This window comes from Pezoporus occidentalis, unplaced genomic scaffold, assembly GCF_034315485.1.
Source record: "Pezoporus occidentalis ecotype Australia unplaced genomic scaffold, CSIRO_AGI_Poc_V1 ctg93, whole genome shotgun sequence".
NCBI lineage: Eukaryota > Metazoa > Chordata > Aves > Psittaciformes > Psittacidae > Pezoporus > Pezoporus occidentalis.
This window is the reverse complement of record NW_026916294.1, coordinates 8,770,628-8,791,572: the sequence shown is the minus strand read 5'-3', so window position 1 is coordinate 8,791,572 and position 20,945 is coordinate 8,770,628. Positions and strand designations below refer to the sequence as shown.

The window sequence follows — 20,945 nt, the reverse complement described above, 5'->3', positions numbered from 1 at the left end:
CTAATGATATGGGTTGATTTCTCCTTTGTTTCAATTCTCTTTACCAGCTCAGCTGCATTTATTACAATCCAGTGTATTCAGAAAGGCCTTACTAGTCCTCCTCTTAGCAGGGCTGAACTGTGGGAAGTCATCTGACCTTCAAGAATAATTCACTGACTCTTAGCTAGAGGCAATCTGCCACAACCATTGAGTAACCCGTTTCACAAGACCTGAAACAATCTCATCCTCTAATTCAACCAGATCCCTGGGGGTTTCATACAAGGGCAGAAGTATAGAAACGGACACAGGTCCACAGCACTATCTCTGAAGGATAAGCCCTGGTGATAAGGATACTAATGCATGGGAAGGTGTTTCCTCATCCCAAACAGGAAGCCTGCAAAAAAGGAACATCCCTTCAAAGGCATATACTAGAATATGTAACTATACCTGTCAAGAGCTGCCCTTGCCATCACAAGGAAATCCATGCAAAATGCGCTTTAGCAAAGATCAGTTCTCTGTTCCTCAAAGACTGATTTGGGAATTCCTGGTTTACATCCTCCTCTAGTGATCAGTTTTTAGTAAAAGCCCCCTCAACGTTCCTTCAGCCAGGAACAACTGCAGCAAGACCTGTTGTACCCTTTGGCGTTAAACTGTAGCTCATGAGCATTGCAAATGCCTTAAGGATAGTGGCTGGCTTCCTTCACACTGTTCTACCAGCTCGCTGAGAGTAACTGTGACTGTGAAGACTTTAAAGGTCTGCATAGGAAGTTTCAACTTTGAGCCTTATTTATGGTTTCAACCAAGCAAACAGCATCTGGCATAAAGCAAGTCTCCCTTCAGTGTGATTGCTAAGTGGAAGCAGGGTTGGACACAAGTCAAGGCAGACTCTCATTTTGCTGCTTCCCAGTCAGTTTGAAACCTGCTTATAAGCTTTGCCAGGTTCAGCTACAGAAACTGATGCTCCCAGGGCTGACTTCCACATCCAAACTGATAGAAGGCTGTGTTAGGGAAACTTAAGAACAGTCATATAATTTAAATTCACATAATTCAACCCCCCCAAACTAAAAGACCTAAAATTACTTCACCTCCTCCTTCAGAAGTCAGGTAGACAAAAAAATCAACTAAATGCCAGCTTCCTTGTACTTCATGTTATCCACTTCTTGCACTCCTCTATTAGGCAGTCAACCATTTCCACTTGGATACTCTGTCATTCTCCCAGTGCTACAGCCACAAACACTGTCCTGGTGCCCTGGGAGGTAATCAGTTACTCTCATTTTTCCATCACACGTTGCTTGCTCTAGTCCTTACTACCTCATCATCGTCACTAGACTGCACAGACCAGCGTTCCACAAGTGCAGTTTGAGTCTCCCCATTGTTCCTATAGCCTGGCAGACAAAAATACTCCCTGTAGTTGGATCTCACTACAGAGAGCAGCTGGATGTTCTGCAGAATGTAATAACTTTTGGAGCTGAAGGACTTAAGGTAGCACAACATATAGGTGGAAGCCGAAGAGAAAAATCATTAACATCTGCGACTTCTGATTCTAATTGTCAACATGCACAGTGACCTTTAGCACTTCTGAGGAGTTTTCTGCTTTACCTTGCAGCTTTTTCAGGACGGCCACTTCCATCTTGAGAACTTGCTTGGGCTGCTGGGCTGATTCCACCTTCAAGGCCACGTTCTCACGGGTCAGCAGATCCATCGCCTCGTAGATCTCCCCAAAGCCACCACCACCAATCTTCTTCAACTAGAAAAGGACAAAGAGGTTTGCTATGATGCACATGAGAGACATCAAACTGGCTCTCACAGAGCCAGTCACTAGCTCCGTTACTGCATGGGGAGAACAAACTCAGATCCCAGTCTGTGCTGTGCCTGAATCCCTTCACCGCAAACCTAGGCAAAATTCCAGCTACCCACTTGACTGTGCTATGTATAAATTCTTTGCTGTAACAACAAAGAATAAGCCTAGCAAGTGATGACATGTGATACGTTTACAAGCAAATGATAATACCCCAATAATGCTCTTGCCAAAATTCAAGGCAAGACCCTTAAAGGAGATGGTAGCACCCCTATTCAGACCTTGGCAGATAAAAACTGTCATTCCCTCTCAGCAAACACATCTCTGCAGTAGAACACAACCATGGTGTTGGAACTAACGCTTTCAAGAAATAAGTTAAATGCAGTTTACATCTCATTCACAGGATTTTAAATATAGAACCAAACATCCACTGGAATATCTAACAAGATGCTTGACCTGCTCTGTTATTGAGAGTATTGCATTGCCACATTCCAGAGAACTACAAACCACCCAATGCACTACCTCAAGTCATGTATAAGCCACAAATACATCTCCATTGTTTCTCATTCTCTTTTTAAAAACCTTAAACTGCAGCAAATAATGCCCTTTATGTCTCTGAGCTGATTTAAAGACTGTTTCACAATGGAAGGGTCTCACTACACAGAAATCAAAACCATTTCAATTGACAAACTCAAAGCTAAAGATGTCCAAGTCTCAGCATATTTGATAGGCACCTACTAGAGGTAGGTCCTCTGCCTGTTCTAGAGCAGCCACCCCTCCAGAGAGCAAGCTGGGATTCTCTGCCTTTCCTGGAAGGTGATTCCTTGATTCTCTTTTTGCAGAGACTTGACAGCACATGCACATATAGTTCCACATATGCATGTATACGGCAGACTCCCAACACGCTGCAAGTGTCAACGTCTACACCAGGAAAAGCATTTTATATTTGTTTCTCTTGGATATATTTAAAGCATACTATGCTGCTCAGGAACAAATTCAGGTTTACAGCAGAGCTAGATCAGGGCTCCTTTGATCTGATTAGCACTTTGTCACTGAACATAGCTGCACCCCTTCCTTTCAGCATGTCGTGTTCCCTCTGTTAACAACTGCTCAGGAAGCCCTAAGCACTGCTCCTTTCCAAAACAGCACTAACACCTGAAGAAGAAAAGAAGTTTAAATCAGGCAGATAGTCAAACATGTATCTTTGACAACATTTAATGAGGTTTAGATAACAGTGTTTTCGGTACCACAGAAGGCTTGCCGTGTGCATCTGCCCTGTTTGCTGAACAAAAGGCCCTGCCTTTCAAGGGCAGGGTTTTCTTCCTCTTAAGGTGACCAAAGCCATTTGCTTTTTAGGCTCCCAGGTCAAGAAGATCAGCTCTGCATGACGCAGGCATGAACAACTCGACTCTCATCTCTAAAGCTATTTCTCAATAACCCTTTAAAAGGCGCTGTCCAGGGTCATCCTTCTCCTTTAGCTTGGTATGTTTCCTCACAACCTTGCAGTAGGCTAAACAGGAATATTCATGCAGTAAACAGTCCAATAACTGGGTCACCACATATTATTCGTAAGTCATTACAGTGCAGCCCTACTTCTACTTGGAAATTTACACTGAAATGGCTATCACAAATCTCCCTAGCAAAACAATGCTGCATTCAGCATAGCAACAACATGCCAGCTAATACCTCAGCACTCAGCACACAAGATCTTCTGTTGCCAGAGGTATGAGTGACACAGAAGGGAAAAGGAAAAGGACACAAAAAGCTGCAGAAGGCAGAATAGTTGGGATCTAGAAGAACTTTGAGGAAGATTTAAAAAAGTCTCAGTGGGAAAATTGTAACAGATCAAGGAGAAGTCAATAGTAATAAATGTAACACAGCAGAGCTGGGATGGAAAAGAAAGAGGCAACCAAAACATCTTGCTGGGTTGCTAATGAGATCAAGATCAGAGCTTCTGCTGAATACACACATTCCAGCCAACGGATGCACCTCACTGCCCAAGAGCCCTCCAGCTGCCTCTCCTTCCTCACATCCTTTCACACCCTCTTATGGAAATTACTCTCTGGCATACTTTTCCCAGCACACCAGATGGTCCTATTCATCATTACCACCAGCATTGCCGTTCTCCTTGAATTTTCAGCAACGTCAAAAGCCCTTTGTTGCAGAGCAAGATACCTTGCAAGTCCAGGTCTTGGCTGAGGTCAGGGGCTTACCACTCATTGCTCAGGTACTCTGGGAGTTCACTGTCTAAGGTGAACTCAGCACAGCCTTCTGCTGGACACAAAGGAGAGATGGGCATATACCACTCAAGAAAGTAAATGAGTAATGAAACCCTTAAACACAAAGTCAAGAAAGAGAAGGAAACATCTAACAAGAATCATCTAACTCATAATAATGAGCCAGTAGCCTCACTCCTCTAGGAATATTCTCTTCTCACACGGCTTCCTACCTTCCACCAGTTAATTTACTGTTAAGACAGGGATACAGGCTGACAACACCAGCAGGATTCATTCTACTTAACTGCATAAGCCTGCACATCAGCTGAGTGTCCAGGTTTCCATCACAGCCTGTGGAGTCAAGTGAAACATTCATCTGATAAAACACAGGGCCTGCACATAGACAACTAAAAGTAAGTAACTTGCATCTCAGACATGAGAGTTCTTTCAGCATCCCACTAACAGCCACACGACCACACAGCTCCTTGCAGTGCTTCTCCCATATGTTAAGAGGTTTCATGCCACGTTGGAGAAAACTGTTACAGAAAAGCCGTTCTACTCGACCCCTCAGTGTGGCAGTCTCCAACTAGGGGCTTCCAGGAACCCAACACACTGGACTGTCTCTTGGGACTACTGATACAAACCCAGCCATGTCCTGATGAGGGAAGCCATTCCCCAAAGCCCCCCTGGATGCATCAGTAGCTACAGAGGACACAGATGGCTCCTTTCTAATTCTCCTTTAAGTATCCTGAAATATTTTGGATTTATCCTCAAAAGACTTTGCAGCCTGATCCTCCAGAGTGTATTAAAACCCAAACCAACAAAACCCCAACACGCAGCCTTCCCACTGAACAGAAATCAGTTATCTCAGAGGGACAGTTCAGAAAACCAAGGCAACACCCCCCACTTCAAGCAACCAAAAATAGAACTGAATTCCAAATTTAATCTTTTACTCAACAAGCATGTAAGACACCACTGCTCTAGCCAAAGTCTGCCTTCCAGGAATATTAATGCTAAACCTTTCCAGGAAAACACTCCAGGACACAGAGCCAGTGGCCTGTGGTGAACTGAGCCAGGGTCAGGGCTAGCACTACAAACTTCAAACACTGATCAGGTCAAACAGTGGCCTTTTAGGAGCACTTGTATAGTCACTGCAATTCCCACAGCCCACCTCAATGAGTTACTTGATCCAGAAATCATAGGAAACTTGATCAAGGCCTCACTTCACTTAACAAGAGGTGAAGAAGAATGGACCTACATTCACCAAACTCTCCATGGTCCACCCAGCTTGCTTAGGAGGACTGGAGTCACACTGATCTCAAGGGAAAGCTAACTTGCATACAACAGGCATGAACTGAGAAGTCAATCAGCCACATTCTAAATCATCTGAAGACCTGCCAAAGACCACTTAAAGCAGTTCTTCACAGAGTGAGACCAAACCAGGCCCCAAGACTGACCAAGCACCTTCCTTGTCACAAGTTCCCTCTTGGAACCATAAGTGGTCTTCGTGACCAAGGTAAGGTGAAGAGTCCAAAAAAGTTTGTGGGGCTTCTAGAAAGGTTTTTAAAGCAAACAGAAGGAGAAGGGTAGCTAAACATTTAGCTGAAGAACCTCAGCAACCTGGAAGAAACCAAAGCATGGTTTGGCACCTGACAACAGAGCATACATGTGTACAAGGGTCACCAGTTGGATTTCAAAGCTCAGAGCAGGAGCTGCCAACTCTCTTACTAATAAATCTTAGTTATGAGTCCCCAGTGCAAAGCATTTAGGTGAAAAATGGAGATACATGCATTCAGCCTTGGCATCTATACCTAGTTCAAAGCAAGCACAAGAGAAGTTTGACTTTGTTCCCTCTCCTGAACAAAGCAGTTTACATCATTCAGAGCATGGGTGGATCAATTCACCTTCTAAAGTCTCAACAAAAGCCACATGGTTCCAGGACTCCCCAAATTTCATCCAATCAAAGCACCAAACATATTTGCAAGTAAAGAATGATGATTCAAAAGAATACATCAGGTCCAATAAAAGAATAAGCATTTCCTGTTCATGTTTATTTCCAAAAGCAAGGACAAAAACATCATTGCTGTCAGACAGCCAAACTTTACTGACTTGGAGTGGCAGGAAAATGAACTACAAACAGGCTAACTGCAGAGAACTACCATCTTCATTTGTCAAAGCTTTGTCAGGCAGCATCTAGGAGAAGAGGAGGAAAGGAATTCAAGGAATACATTACATCAATCTGACATTAGAAATTGGCTCAATACTGGAAGCATGCCAGCACTAAGAACTACAAGGTCCAAGCAGATGCCCAGCCAGAGACAGTCACAATGGGAAGACAAATTACACAAGAAACCTGCTGGCAGCTAAACCCCAGCATCACGTAACTGCCACACACCTGCTTGATCAGGAGCCATCACTCACAGCAAAGCTTGTACTGTCCAGCTTGCATGCTATGGATTAGATTCAGAAAGGTCTATGATAAAGTGCAAGTGCCCTTTGATAAATTCTGTGTGCTTACAGCAGAAATCAACCATGTGCTGGGCTGCATCCCCAGAGTCTGACCAGCAGGTCAAGGGAGGGGATTCTCCCCCTCTGCTCTGGTGACACCCCCCCCACCCTGCAGTTCTGTGTCCAGCTGTGGGGCAACAACATAAGAGGGACATGGAGCTGTTGGAGTGAGTTCAGAGGAGGCCACAGAGATCCTCCGAGGGCTGCAGCACCTCTGCTCTGGAGTCAGGCTGAGAGAGCTGGGCTGGTTCAGCCTGGAGAAGAGAAGGCTTCGGGGACACTTCAGAGCAGTTTCCAGTGCCTAAAGGGGTGACAAGAAATCTGGAGAGGGGCTTTTGACAAGGGCCTGTAGGGAAAGGACAAGGGGGAATGGCTTTAACCTGACAGAGGGGAGAGCGAGATTAGACATTAGGAGGAAATTCTTCCCTGTGAGGGGATTTCTCCAGTTAGAGGTAGCTGGTTTTGACAATACATCTGCACACTTCTGTATTTTCTAAGGCAGAATCAGTGCATACAGCTTCTAGCATTCCCCAGTCACAGATTCATGCAGCAGTGAAGTCACCAAATCCCCCAGTTAGTGCCTCTACCAAACAAAAGTAGTTTGAAATGTTCCCCTATGACCATAACTGAGCCTATTTTTGGCTTTATTTTGAGGTTTTGGTGCTTCCAAGAGTTCGGCGGTTTCCAAGAAACAAAGAAGAGAGGGAGGCAACGGGGGAGTAACAAGAACAGAGCCGGGTGGAACTGTCCAGGGCACCAAAGAGATACAGACTCAAGGCGAGTCTAACAAAAAGATAATAAGTTGTCTGAAGTGGGCTGTTGAAAATAACACCCGCAGCCTGGAAGTGAAGTGAGTTCAAAGGCCTGAGTCTCTCTAGTCCTCTGCTCTTCACAGCTCACTGCAGAGCTGCACCACAGCTAGTTAGCACAAAGAAATGTCTTAGTGCTACTACTACAAATCACTTAGTCCAAACTAGCAAGATGTCTGCTGGGAGTTTAATGATTCAGACACTGCTGGTAACCCAAGCTAAATATGAACACAATGGCACACACGGGATTTACAGTGTTTTCAGCTTTTTAAAAGCAAAGCTTTTAAAGCCAGAAGACAAAAAAATTCACAAAACACATGCAGAATGTAAAGAAGTATAAAGGTAAATGATCCTTTCACGTGTGATATTCCAGTTTCTTTAACTGAGGTGATAATGTAATGCTACTTCCCTTCCATCCCACAAGACCTCACTTTAGGACTAAAGAGAAAGCCTTATGCATAAGAGGCACTTCATCCTCTAAACAAATTTGGTGGCAATGAAACATGCCCAGAGGATGAGATTTTCCCCATGTCTCTTCCACAGCATTCTTGCATGACTCTGGTCAAGCTGCTCAAGCCTCTGCTCACAAGCCATCATTAATCACATACTCATCTGCTTGGTGCCTAAGGCAAGACAGACAGGTCCAATCTATAGGAGTAATGAGCATGACGCTTAGATGCTTATGATGTCTAGTGTGGTTGTGCTCTGGTCATAAATATTAAGCAGTCTGTAAGAAATAACAAAAATCAAGACCTAACTCAATTTAAAATCCTAGCTGTAAAAGCAAGCTAATAGTTCTCTCTTGTGTCACGTGGTAAAAGCATGAATAAACCCCCCTAATATACGTATATCCGACACATACTACAGCAGTAAGAAACAGAGCTGAGTTTAAATGGCAAACTCACATAATGAATTTAAGTGGATTGTGAGATCTGGAGCCATACAATGAATACATAAAAGATGAAATGGCTGCCAATTCAGTGTACCCCATCCAGCTTGCACAACAGATGAGACAACTCTCCCATTGAAGAACTAAGACTCTCAACATGTGGTGATGATCTTCCAAAAAGTGGCCTAATAAACTGACGCAGAAGTTGTCCCTGACTTCTGAAGTAGGTGACATTCCAACCTTAAACATTTGCTTTTCGATTATTTTATTGTAATGCAACTTACTTATAGGCATGCCTGTAGTCGTCTTTGCCACAGTAACTCAAAATCCAAGTTTCTTAATCAAAGATGACAGCCTGCTGCAAGAGCTCAATCCCACCTAAAAACCCTCAGCAGGTTTAGACTTCTCAGACAGCCTAAAAAACCACTAGAGCACTATTAACCATCTTCTTGACCACCATACCCCTCCTCCGTCACTTCCCGAAGACCAGCATTAACTAGACGAGCTTCTACCCTGCTACAGTCAGAGAAGATCTGTTTGGGCCACCAAAGGAAGCATGAAGCTGGAGCTACTCACCACTTTCCAGCGATCTTTGACCACGTAATTGGCCGGAAGAATGTCGACCTGTTCCCCTCCTCCACTCATGTTTGGTTCGTCCTTGATGACTGCTGCTAGGCACTGCATTTGCCAGCCAGAGAGTATTTTAGTAGCTCCCAATTTAAATGAGCCATTTATCTGGGGGAAGAAAGGGGCAGAGGGAATGAATGACAACATTAGTACAGGTCACTGCAGAAGCACATGCTACACTTCCACATGTTTTGCTCACGATCAGATCCAGCCTCTTAGGGAAAGAAGGCAAACTCACCTTGCAAACACCTGAGCTCACTCCATGCATAAACTGGGCAGACACAACCATGCTTCAAGTCAGCAGCACAAACTAAAAGGGTGACAATTACCGACCATACCATGCAGGACTCCAGTGCTCTTGGACCTCACAGCCAACAAGTCAGAGAGAATCTAATGCCAAATGCTGCAAGAGCTGTTATTGTTACCAGGCAAAAAGGTCTTGCTTCACAGAGCAGCTGCTGCATAGGCACTTTTTATGGTTTCCACTGGACGACATCCAACACAAATCAGAAAGGTTTGCCAGGTATTACATTCAATAAGCCTAAAAGCATCTGAACAGGATAGAAGGGCCTTTACAGAGCAAGGATTACAGACAGTCTCACTGTGATGAAGAGCCAAGCAAAGAAGACAGGGATGGTTAGAAAGGGCTTCAGCCATGTATGAATTAGTCTTCCTCAGAGCATACACACAATGCTAAAATGGATCAAGTTAAAATACAGAGCTACATCTTGTTCCTATGGGTTTGTGTTCTACCTCACACCCCTTTTCCCTGCTTTGAGAGGGAGCTCCAGGCAGCTTATGCTGCAAATTAATTTTGTTTTGAGGGTTTTTTGGTTATAATTCTTCTACAAAAATGACTTTCAGCTACACGCTAGCTCCACTTTCCTGGAAGAGACCGAATTGAAACAGGACTAATAAGATCTTCCCAATGCATTTCATCTCTTCCTGTAAGGTATTCTTCTGACTTTAGAAGTAGGCCAGATCTTTTAAGAATGGACCCTTTATTAAGCTTTCCTGGCAGTTCTGTTGTCCTCCCCCCCCCCCCCCCAATATGAAATATTTTCCTTCCTAAAAATGCATATTACTGTAGCACTGATTGCAGACTTAAATCAGATTCACAGCATAAATGCCAACTTAGACAAAAAAAGAAGATTAGAGATGGTTGTTCAACTACTACACTTCTTCAGGCCCCCAAAAAAGGAACAATTCACCAGCGAATTAGGAGCTCAAAGCAAGTGCTCATTCCCTAGCAATAAAAGGGCTGAGAAAGAAGGATAGAAAGTGACCAGCACGTAGCGTGCACAAGGAAGCAGCAGACAGAAGTACGTCAGAAGCGCAAGACGGAGGATGATCAAACGTCGTCTCGGAGAGATCTTCTCAAAAGATGTTCACAAAAGATGATTTCATTCTAGATATAGAAGGTAACTATATGGAATAAAGGAGTAGCAGACTAATGCAGTAAGAGGGCTGCTGAGAAATGCTCAAATAATCCAACATCTGCTAAAGGACAATCAAAATGATAGAAGAGAAAGAAGAAGAAAATAAATAGTACAGAAATTCAGAAGAAAAGTGCTGCAAAGCACTCTCAATTCTCATAGAAAGAGTTCTGCACCTGTAGCAACCCTTTCAGTCTCCAGGTACTGAAGGAAGAAACTGCAAAGCTCTCCAATGAGAAAGTACCTGCTGTGTCTGGCAACAATGTTGGTGCTTCTTCCTCCTAAGGAGCAAGCCTAATGCCATGCCCAGGCTACTTTATGCTCACCAGAATGCCTGAACTGAGCATCCCTAAGCTACCAGCGAGTTTTGCATATGCTGTGCAGCTCCCTGCAGACTGCACAGGAGAGAGAACCCCTGTCAAAATCTCTTTTAAGGATAGCTTTTTTTCCTGTTACTTAAAGAAAAGTCATTTACAGCCTGTCCCAAGCCCTCAGTGTTAACACACTGGTACAGAGGCATGTATCGCATCCCTATTCTTACAAGGGTTTTGGCATCACTTCATGAAGACAAGTACAGCTCAACGCAGGCTCTGGACTGCAAGGGATACAAAGGCAGCTCGAGATCCAGGATGTGGAGTGGTAGTAGCAGCAAACAGATATAAAGAAGTCTAGGAGTTTTCCAGAAGAAATCTGCCATGATTTTTCCATTTTGAAGCAGAACACCCAAAAGTATGTATGATGCACAAGGTACACATTAGTGATTCTCTTCATCAGGGACACTAGCAATAGGACAAGGGGCAATGCGTTTAAACTTGAACAGGGGAAGTTCAGGTTAGATATAAGGAAGAAGTTCTCAAGTGTGAGTGTGGTGAGGCACTGGCACAGGTTGCCCAGAGAAGTGGTAAATGCTCCATCCCTGGCAGTGTTCAAGGCCAGGTTGAACAGAGCCTTCGGTGACATGGTTTAGTGGGAGGTGTCCCTGCCCATGGATGCAGGTTGGAACTGGATGATCTTAGGTCCTTTCCAACTCTAACTATTTTGATTCTATGACTTCAGTCTAGTGACTGCTGGTGCACAGTAATCCTAAGGAGTCACTTCAGAGGAGAAACACACCATGAAAGTCTGTGAGCACTATCCAAGCTAGAGCTGCTTTCCCTGGTGCACTACTCCATGTTCCTTTATCAGTGTTACAGTACATGTGTACAAAGTACAGAATGGGTTTGTTATTTAAAGGAGTCACATTTTCACTGCCTTTGGAACAGATCAAAATCCTCCTTGGCACTCCCATTAACTGCAGCCATTTGGCAATAGGGAATTACATGCATAAGCTTATGGATATGCTCTGGTATAGCCAGAGTGAAAACAAACTAGCCAATTGCCAATAGGCAATTGAATTACAGCTTGAGACATATTTCAAGCTGCTTTAGATCACAGTAGCAGCACAAAGCAGTGTTAACATATCAAAAGTTTTTTCCTGAGGGCAAAAAGGATGAAATTACTTTGTGCAGAATAAACAGCACATTTAAATTATGCTTTTAACTTATGCATTACTGTAATACTTTCTAAATCAATAAAATACAGTGTCAATATCATTTGACTAACATCAAAGCCTGCAGGTAGCCCCCTGCTAGAGCTGGATTGGCTAATGTAGCTACAGAAGGAAGGTGGGGAAGAATGGTCAGTGCGGGAAAGGTGAAGCACTATCACCTCCTCTCCAACACACAGCAAAGAACATAATTTATGCATGTTAAATATTAACTGATGTTAAAGGTAACTGGAGAAGAGATGGAAGGAGTCAGTAAAGCTGCTCCCAATTCAAAGGCTGACCAAGCTTATGAGCTTTGACGTATCTGCATCACTCTTGGCTTTAAAATGTACAGACCATAAACATTAAAGATGCATCATTTTGAAGATAGTGACCAAGAAGAGAAGAACTTTCAGGCTGTCCTCTCCCATAGGAAATGTACAAGATGTCAAGAAATGACTATACCATGAAAACAGGCAAGAGAGCTGAGCAATCCTAAGAGACTTAAACTGACTTCCTAGGAATAGGAATTGAAGCAGAAATGAAAGCAGCTGTGAGAAAGAAACAGTGACAACAGGACCAAATCCCATCTCTTGGCCAACCTCAGCATGAAGAAGTGTGAAATGAGCTCCTGCATACTGCCATCTCTTCCAGCCCATACTGGAGAATCTTTAGAGTTTTATACATTTAGTCTTGACCTTGAAAAAGAAAAGAAATCTAAACCCCCCCATGCTTAAACAGGTTAATAATCTCCACTATGAACTCTGACACGTTGGCCTACTAGCTCCTCCTTCTGTGTGGCATCAAGGTAGTTTCAGTCAACAGCACCCACAGGTAAATGGTCTCCTTATTTTTAAGGCACCTTACAAAAACCTGATGCACTATAGCCTGGAGAAGGCTCTGGGGAGACCATATAACAGTCCTACAGGAGCCTAGAAGAAACCTCAAAAAGGGCTTTTGACAAGGGCCTATAGGGACAGGACAAGGGGGAATGGCTTTAACCTGACAGAGGGGAGATTGAGATGAGGCATTAGGAAGAAATTCTTCCCTGTGAGGATACAGAGGCGCTGGCACAGGGTGCCCAGAGAAGCTGTGGCTGCCCCATCCCTGGCAGTGTTCAAGGCCAGGTTGGACACGGGAGCTTGGAGCAACCTCGTCTAGTGGAAGATGTCCCTGCCTGTGGCAAGGGTTGGAACTGGATGAGGTTTAAGGTCCCTTCCAACCCAAACCATGCTGGGATTCTATGATTTAGCCAACATGAAAATCAAGGCCGGGCAGAGAAGCATGACCTGGATAGGCAACTGTAACAAACTTAAGAGGAAAGCCTGCAGGAATTTCAGTGCAAGGCCTGAGGTTGCAGTTAGTGTGGCAGATTCTTACATCAAACGGCTTGTTCACACGTGTGTTCATCAGGAGACAAACCAGACCAAGCAAAAGTAACTTCATACAAGTTGTTAAGCTGAAGAATTCTTCACTGCAGATGCTAAAAGCTTACATAGATTCAAAAAGTGACTTCACAAATTCACTAAAAATAATAATAGAAAAATCCATTAACATACATACAAATATTCCATGTTTAGCTTAGGAAGCTTCAATCCACAAATAACTGAAGGTGGCAAAAGCATTCTGCAGAGTCATTTTATGTGCTTTCCCTAACTCTTATTCTCTACCCTAGATACACACTCTTGGCCAGCTTAGGACAGGATACTGGCCTAGATGGACCTGTGATATGATTCAATATTGCCAGACTTGCGTTTTTATCAGTTACTTTCAGAGGACTGTGTGTATATAATAGATATGTCTCTTTTATCCCTTCAAGGAGGTCAGAGATCAAAAAACAATCAATCAAGAAGTCTCACATACACAACCCAGTTCCCTACATTATGATGTTCTCCTTCATGCAAGCAACATTTTAAACAGCTTTATTGGAAAAAAAATTATTTCCTAATTTAACAGGATCATAGCACTCTTCAAATGAAACTTGGAAAAAAAATGGAGCATTCCCTGTGGAAATTCCTAACATCTATATGAGATCTTTCCTATGTTAGCTTACTTCAGCCCCAACAGACGGCAGTGGCAGTGCTCAAAAGACAGCCAAACAAACATCAAGTTGAAAACTCAAGAGGCAGGATGGTTATTAAACAACAGAACAAGGCTATGAAGGTCTGTCTCACCATCTTACTAAAGGTCCTGGATTATCTTAAGTGTCTTAATCTCACTGTGGAGGAACTGCAATATCCCACTTTATTTCAGGACACATCCTCACCTCTGGAAGCCTACAAATTAGAACAATTAGAACAAGTGAAGTTTATTTAGACTGCTGTAGCCCATGATTCTCTTTACCTGATCAAATTCCCCTCCATGAACACAGGATCCACCTTAACAGCAGATCCCAGTGGTGTTTTAGAAAGCTGATGCAAACTACAAAGCTGGACATCTGCAAATACAAAAGAAGTAGCCCCAGTAAAGTGCAGTCTAAAAATGAGATCAATCCCCCTGCCCAATACATGCATGGGAGGAACAAACAAAAAACCACTTGTAAATAGAATTTAAGCATAACTTAGCTGTTCCCAACATGAACTTTTCTGGCATTTAGGCAAAATGAAATAGATGGGGTGGGGTATAAGAGGAGACTATAGCAAGTAGGATTGAGAGTGCTTCAAAGGAAGAAAGAAAACCAGTGGAGTTTTCAAGTGCAACCGAACATCAGCAGAACTGGGGCTCAGCTAATGGCAGCATTAACTGCACACACTCGGCATCCCTCGCTGTTTTACAAATGTCATTTGCTTCCAACACACAACACCAATTATGAAAATGAAATCTCTCCCATTAAAAGAATCAAAAAACACCCCTTAAATCTTTGTATAAAGAAGTTGTACCATGCATTAGCATTCTGTTATTAGGGTAAAAATGCATATGACAGTACAGAAAACAAGTTGGTTAGAAAAAAATACAGTGCAATGGACTAAACGAGCCCCTCAGCCCTGGAATACACCATACCTCCTGCTGAACTTGAAACAGCAATGAAAAACAAGTCATAGAGTGTTAGGGCAGGTCTGACAGCAGGAGCTTGCAAGGTTCTGAATCGTTCCTTGAAGACACATCTCCTCCTTCATTGCCTGCCTCTGCTGTAGCCAGCCCTGCTTAGGGAGCAGGCTCAGCTCCTAGCAGCTGCAGCTTAAAGTCTCCTCTAGGAGATATTCTTCTCATAGGCATGCAAGGGAATCATCAGCCTTAGAAATTCTGGATTTGCTATTCACAGCCTTTCATTTCTGTAAAAAACAAAACATCTAAAGGTGAGGTTGCAAGGTACAGGGACTGGTTTTCACCTTTGAAAGGTTTGTGACCATTAAAGAGTGACGTAGCCATGACTGGGAAGAACAACCAAACCAAACCAACCAAACACCCTCAATAAAAGCTGCAAGCCAGACAGACAGGTCCAGATTCTCTGCTAACACAGAACATCCACAAAATATATTAAATACAGTAACAGATGCACTCTGAAAGAGCTATTACGGCTATCTGGCTGCACAGCCAACTGAATGCCTGCACAGTGACATACAAGTAACAGCACAGGACTTAAACAAAACAAGCCAACCCCCCCAAACACAATTTCATCACTCCTGACAGTTTGTGTGATCCTAATCCTCTCCAACTACATCTCAGCAATAAAGCTAAGGAAACAGGGAGGAGAGATTGACAGCAAAGTCTATTACCTTCCATCAGTCTCCCTGATTGAGTTGCTCCAAGTTTTGCTCCAAGTTTTGATCCAAGCACAAAATTCAGCACCAGGAAATCCCCCTAATGTCATGTCCAGCTTGACCTCTACTAAGTTAACAGGCAAACGTTATGGCAAACAATGACAAAAAACCCAAACCCAAAAGTCACATTTTTGGGTGACTGGGTGCTAATGAACTGAAGCCGAGAATCAGTGGAAGCATTACATCACATTACCTACATCCCCTCCTCTATAAAGCCTACATAAAGTTGACCCTCAATCCACAGCTTCAGGTGCCTGGTTAGCCAACATAAAACACTACCTTCAATGAAGAGCAACAGTTCCCCTCTCTCCTGCAAACCCTGAACTTCTGCAGGCAGGATTCCACCACAAGGCAGTTCAGTGACTTTACCAGTGGAAAAACCATTCCTCTTCCTAATAAATAAGGTTATTTCCTTGGCTTAGAGCCCCTTCAATTGGTTCATCATAGGGTCAGTCAAACACAAGTGCCAGGACAGTGAAGGAGCAGTACTTCAGATCCATTTCAGCTGCTGGCTCACGTGCAGGCCAACTGAACTTAAGCCATATTGTGCCCTGGTAGCCAAGAAAGCCAACAGCATCCTGGCCTGTTTCAGCACCAGCGTGGCCAGTAGGGCTAGGGCCGTGATCATCCCCCTGTACTAGACACTGATGAGGCAGCACTTCAAATCCTGTGGTCAGTTCTGGGCCTCTCACTACAAGAGAGGCAATGGAGCTGGTGAAGGGTCTGGGCACAAGTGTGATGAGGAACAGCTGAGGGACCTGGGGCGGAAGAAGAGAAGGCTCAGGGGGGACCTTATCACTCTCTGCTACTGCCTGAAAGGGGGATGGAGCCAGGAGGGGCCTGGGCTCTGCTCCCAAGGAACAAGGGATGGGACAAGAGGAAACGGCCTCAAGCTGCACCAGGGGAGGTTTAGGCTGGATATTGGGAACAATTCCTTCCCCAAAGGGCAGTCAGGCATTGGAGCAGGCCACCTGGGGCAGTGCTGGAATCACTGTCCCTGGAAGTGTTCACAAACTGTGTAGATGAGGCCTTCAGTGCCATGGGCTAGTGGTGGCCTTGGCAGTGCTGGGGAACGGTTGGACTGGATGAGCTTGAAAGTCCTTTCCAACGTAGATGATTCTGTGATTCCCTAAAACTAATCACTGGCTACAAGAGAGGAAAACACACATGAATGCACAGCTACGTTTCACAACAGAGCGCTATTACCAGTGGGGTAACACACCTTATGTACATACAAGATTATTCAGGATAACAAATAAAGAGACTGACAAACCGCAGACTGCAACACCACGAAAGGTATAACTAGAGCAAGCATGTTGTACGTGTCCTCTGAGCCTTTCCTTAAGCATCATCTCTTGGTCACTGGGAGAAAAGGACCAGAGCAATACAGGGCTTAGGCCTGAGCAGTTTGGTTTATAATCCTATCATCAAACCTTTTTCACTAGACATCAATGTCTCCTTATCCCTTTTGCAATCTTTTCATAACCGACTGGTAACCCACCACATTTTCTACAATACAGCCTCCAGGATGACCATGAGCCTCCCAACATTTACTGTCACACAGGCAGCAAGGAATCTGCTTCCATCTGTCACAGCTGACACTGGATCCCTTTCTTGAGGCTGGACTGCCCCATTTCTTCAGAGAAGAGGCAATCAGCACCCACTGGCATTATCTTTGCTTCCCATTGTGCCTCTACAGCTGGAGCCAGCCCAAAAGCTGCAGTTTGTCCCTTTCATATTGTTCACCAAATTAAAGATGACATGGTTTGACACCCAAAGGAAAGGTTTTCCAAGTACATCGTATCTCATTACCTCTACAGCCCATCACGCTGTCAACATCTTCCTTCTCAATTACTAAAAAAGACCATTTCCCATGTGAACAGCTCTTGAGTAGTAAAGAAGACTTAATGGAAAAGAGTGTGGAGGTGGGAATGACCAAAAGGGATTTTGAGTGATGAATAAAGCTACTGTGGCATTTTTTTCTCCCCCCCCCCCAATCAGGTCTAATACACTAATGTATCTGCCGGTCTCCAAGAAACAGAAAAGTCAATGTGAGTAAAAGCCACTTGAAACACTGAGCTCCAAGTCATACTGCTATTGCTGAATTGTTTCCTGTATTTTGGGGGTAACTGTCATGGGTCTCAACAGTGTTAGACACAGGCTGCGTGTGGGCACTGTGGTGGTGGTCCTGCATGTCACTCAGCACTTCCTGACTCACTTCTGCTTTGGAAAAAGAGCATCAACTTCACCAGAGCAGAGACCTATGCTGCGTGTTGCACTGTAGAGATACACTTGCATTTGCCACCAAATGCTGGGGTTGAGATGGAGAGGTAAGGAGAAGGATATCCACATGTGAATGTCACTTCATTAGCATCAACCCTGGGGAGAAGGTGAAACAGATTTCCTAACCCCAGAGGCCTACAAGGGAATGGTAATTACAGTGTTTTTCTTTGCCAGCTGGAGAAGAATAATTCTGCTCATTCCTGGAAGAAGGAGGTTAGACTAGAGCACGCCAAATCACACAGAACACAAAAGTCACAGCAGCGGACACCACATACATCACTCCTGAGCATCATAGCTCAAGCTTCTGATCACACATAGATTGCCATAAGAATGTCGTGAGCTGGATGATCACTGGCACACAAAGGGAAAAAAGCCTCCAAAGTAACACCAAATTCCTCACCTACCCCTCTTGCACCAAGAGATACACTGAAATGTGGTGAGCAGCTACAGGTGAGGCAGTACTGACACACACTGCATCAATCAGAGCCCCTGAATACAGCACCTGTACGCATTAGCGTGGGGAAGCATTTGCACACCCTGCCTCACATACAATTTCACATGGGGTGAAATTTCCCTCATACAAAGAAGTTCTGAGGTTGAACACATCTATTGTGACTCACTGAGAAGTTTGCTGCTAAAAGGCAGCATTTTCAGTGGCAGTACAGGAATATAAAGAAATCCATGTGCACTGGTAAGTTAGGAAGCCTGTCCTTCTATCAAACTGTCTACATTTCCTCCTTGCAAGCCTAAGGAAATTCAACAACATAAAAGACAAATTTTACTATACAGCTGGGCTGGACCGCTCAGAAACATAATACAAACAGCCACTGAAATCTCCACACCTCAAAACACACACAGGTAGTCTTGAACTTGGCATGCAAGGAGTTCAGCAACACTGACAGAGTGGCAATGTCACTCCACCGCTTCACACAGCGCACTGGTTCCTCGGTAAATACAAGATGCACTTCAAGGTCACCGTGTTCATCTTGAAAGCTCTCAGTGGGTCAGACCCAGGTTACTGGATACCTCCTCTCCTGGTGTGCAGGGAAAGCAGAACGACTAGAGTCACATTCCCCAGCGCAAACTTAGGACACCGTGAGCAATAAAGACACAATGGCAGGAGACCTGCAGCAGCCTCCTCAACACGCGCCAGAGTAAAACCACCCACCCGCGAAAGCTCAACAAGGAGAAACTCCCAGCCCCTTAAATCATGAGCACTGAGGAGCGGTCCCAAAATAACACAATGGAAACGTTCCCACCCCAAAAGCCCCGTGAAGTTTTGCAGTATTCAGTTAACTCGGTGACACCCGGAGGGATGCTCGACCCATCACCCCTACCCTCACCCTCCAGGCGTTCACCTCACCTGTACCCGCAGGCCCCTGCCGGCAGCAGGGCCGCCGGCCGCCTTCGCACCTCAGCCCGCACCCTGACACCGGGGAACCACCCGGCGGGGCCATTCCCACCTCGGTGGGGACTCTCAAGGTGCGAAGGACCGGGACGCCACCGCTCAGGCCGCCCGCGGCAATGCCGCCGCCTGCACCCCTGCGAGGACACCGCCCGCCCCGCCCCGCCCCCGGCGGGCACCCCCCGGCCTCGCCCTGAGCCGCGGCAGCCGCTGGCCCGCAGCAACCCCGGGCAGGAGGCGGAGGTCACGGGGAGGCAGGAGAGGAAGGGGAGAGAAGCCGCCGCCGCCGCCGCCACCCCGGGTCCCCCGGCACCCTGCCCCTCACCTCCGGCCGCCCCGCCTCCCCCCGCCGAGGAGGTGGCCGCGTCCGCCCCTGCACTGCAGCTGCCGGCACGCCGCCCCCCCACCGCCCCTCTCGGCAGATGGTTCGCCCTACCCCGTCCCGCTTTCTTATTGGCGGAGCTCGCTCGTCACTCCGCTCCGAGCCCGCCCAGCCCCGCGGGCATGCTGGGAACCCGAGTCCTGCGCTCCGGACACTTCCCCTTACGTAGCCGGCAGCGGGAGGGGCGACGAACTACATCTCCCACAGTGCCCCGCGCGCAGACCTGCAGAGGCTCGGCCCGGCCCGGCCCGGTGCGGCCCGTGGCCCCCGCAGCTCTCAAGCCGCCACCGGGACTGCCCCCCCCCCCCCCGGCGGCAATGATCGCAGCGGCCTCCGCGGCCCCGGCTCACCTGGCCCCGCCGCCGCCGCCGGCGCCTCCCGCTGCGGCCGGCGTGGGCAGCGCATGCCCCGCGCCCCTCAGTGCGGCTCGCCGGGCTCGGTGCCGCCGGCCCGGCGCGCTGCGGCTGCGGCTGTGGGGCGGGACGACCCCGGGCGCATCCTCCCCCTTGGAGCCGCGGCGGGCGGCGGGATTTGCCCACAATGCACCGCGCGCCGCACCGACAGCATCAGCCTGACATCACCCGCGGGCCGCCCCCGCCCAACGGGACCGCCCCGGGACCGCCCCGCAGCCACCGGCAGCCGCCACCGGGCACCGCACACGGGGCTGGGCGCTGCAGCTGCCGGGACACGGGATGCTGAGCACCTCCCTGGCACCGGGACTGGAACCGGCACTGGCAGCATGACCACTGGCGCTGCCAGTACGGGGACTGGTGCAAGGCTCATCTCTGAGCGGTCGGGAACTGCACTGGCATCACCAGTTTGCAGCTGGGCACAGCACGGTCTGAGGATTGGGACCAGTGCTTTTAACTGGGAGCAGCACTCCTTGTCCTGGGACTGCCTCACCAGGACTGTTCCACAGAGCCTGGGACTGTCACAGTGTGGAGCTGGGCACTGCACTGATGGGACCAGCGCCAGAGTCAGCACATGAGCCTGGGGCTGGGCATTGCATGGCACTGGGACTGGCAGCAGAGGTACCCCCAGAACTACTGGTCTGCGGTTTTGTGTTCTAGTGCTCTGGGACCAGGACCAGCTCCGGCACTGCCAGCAAGGGTCTAGTGCCCTACACTGCACTGTAAGTGCCAGCACCAGCATAGTCTGACCTGGACGTTGCACTGGGACCAGCAGCACTGGGCCGGACACTGCACTGACAAGACCAGCACAGTCTCCATCCTACCCTGCCAGGGCTGGGAACAGGCACAGCAGCCACAACTGGGCACTGCACCGGCACTACCAAAACTGCACCACATGCAGAAATGTCTCACGCAAG

The 20,945-nt window shown here is 46.6% G+C and overlaps 1 protein-coding gene across 11 annotated transcripts in view; it reads right to left on the bottom strand.

Annotated features, from left to right (window-relative positions):
• Positions 1-19,635, bottom strand: part of TTBK1 (tau tubulin kinase 1) — a 77,210-nt gene extending 57,575 nt beyond the window's left edge. The window contains exons 1-6 of one of the 11 annotated variants that reach the window (XM_062605902.1): positions 18,674-19,124; positions 14,788-15,059; positions 14,131-14,224; positions 13,168-13,312; positions 8,776-8,934; positions 1,579-1,726 (exon numbers count right to left, since the gene is read on the bottom strand). In XM_062605902.1, the coding sequence (XP_062461886.1) occupies positions 1,579-1,726; positions 8,776-8,934; positions 13,168-13,233 (373 nt within the window). In that variant the 5' untranslated portion in view covers positions 13,234-13,312; positions 14,131-14,224; positions 14,788-15,059; positions 18,674-19,124. Of the gene's footprint in view, positions 1-1,578; positions 1,727-8,775; positions 8,935-9,064; positions 9,956-13,167; positions 13,313-13,961; positions 14,064-14,130; positions 14,225-14,787; positions 15,060-18,673; positions 19,125-19,194; positions 19,411-19,561 lie in introns of those variants that run through there. The other 10 variants (XM_062605903.1, XM_062605909.1, XM_062605907.1 and 7 more) reach the window with 10 other exon arrangements.
• Between the last annotated feature and the right edge of the window lie 1,310 nt (positions 19,636-20,945).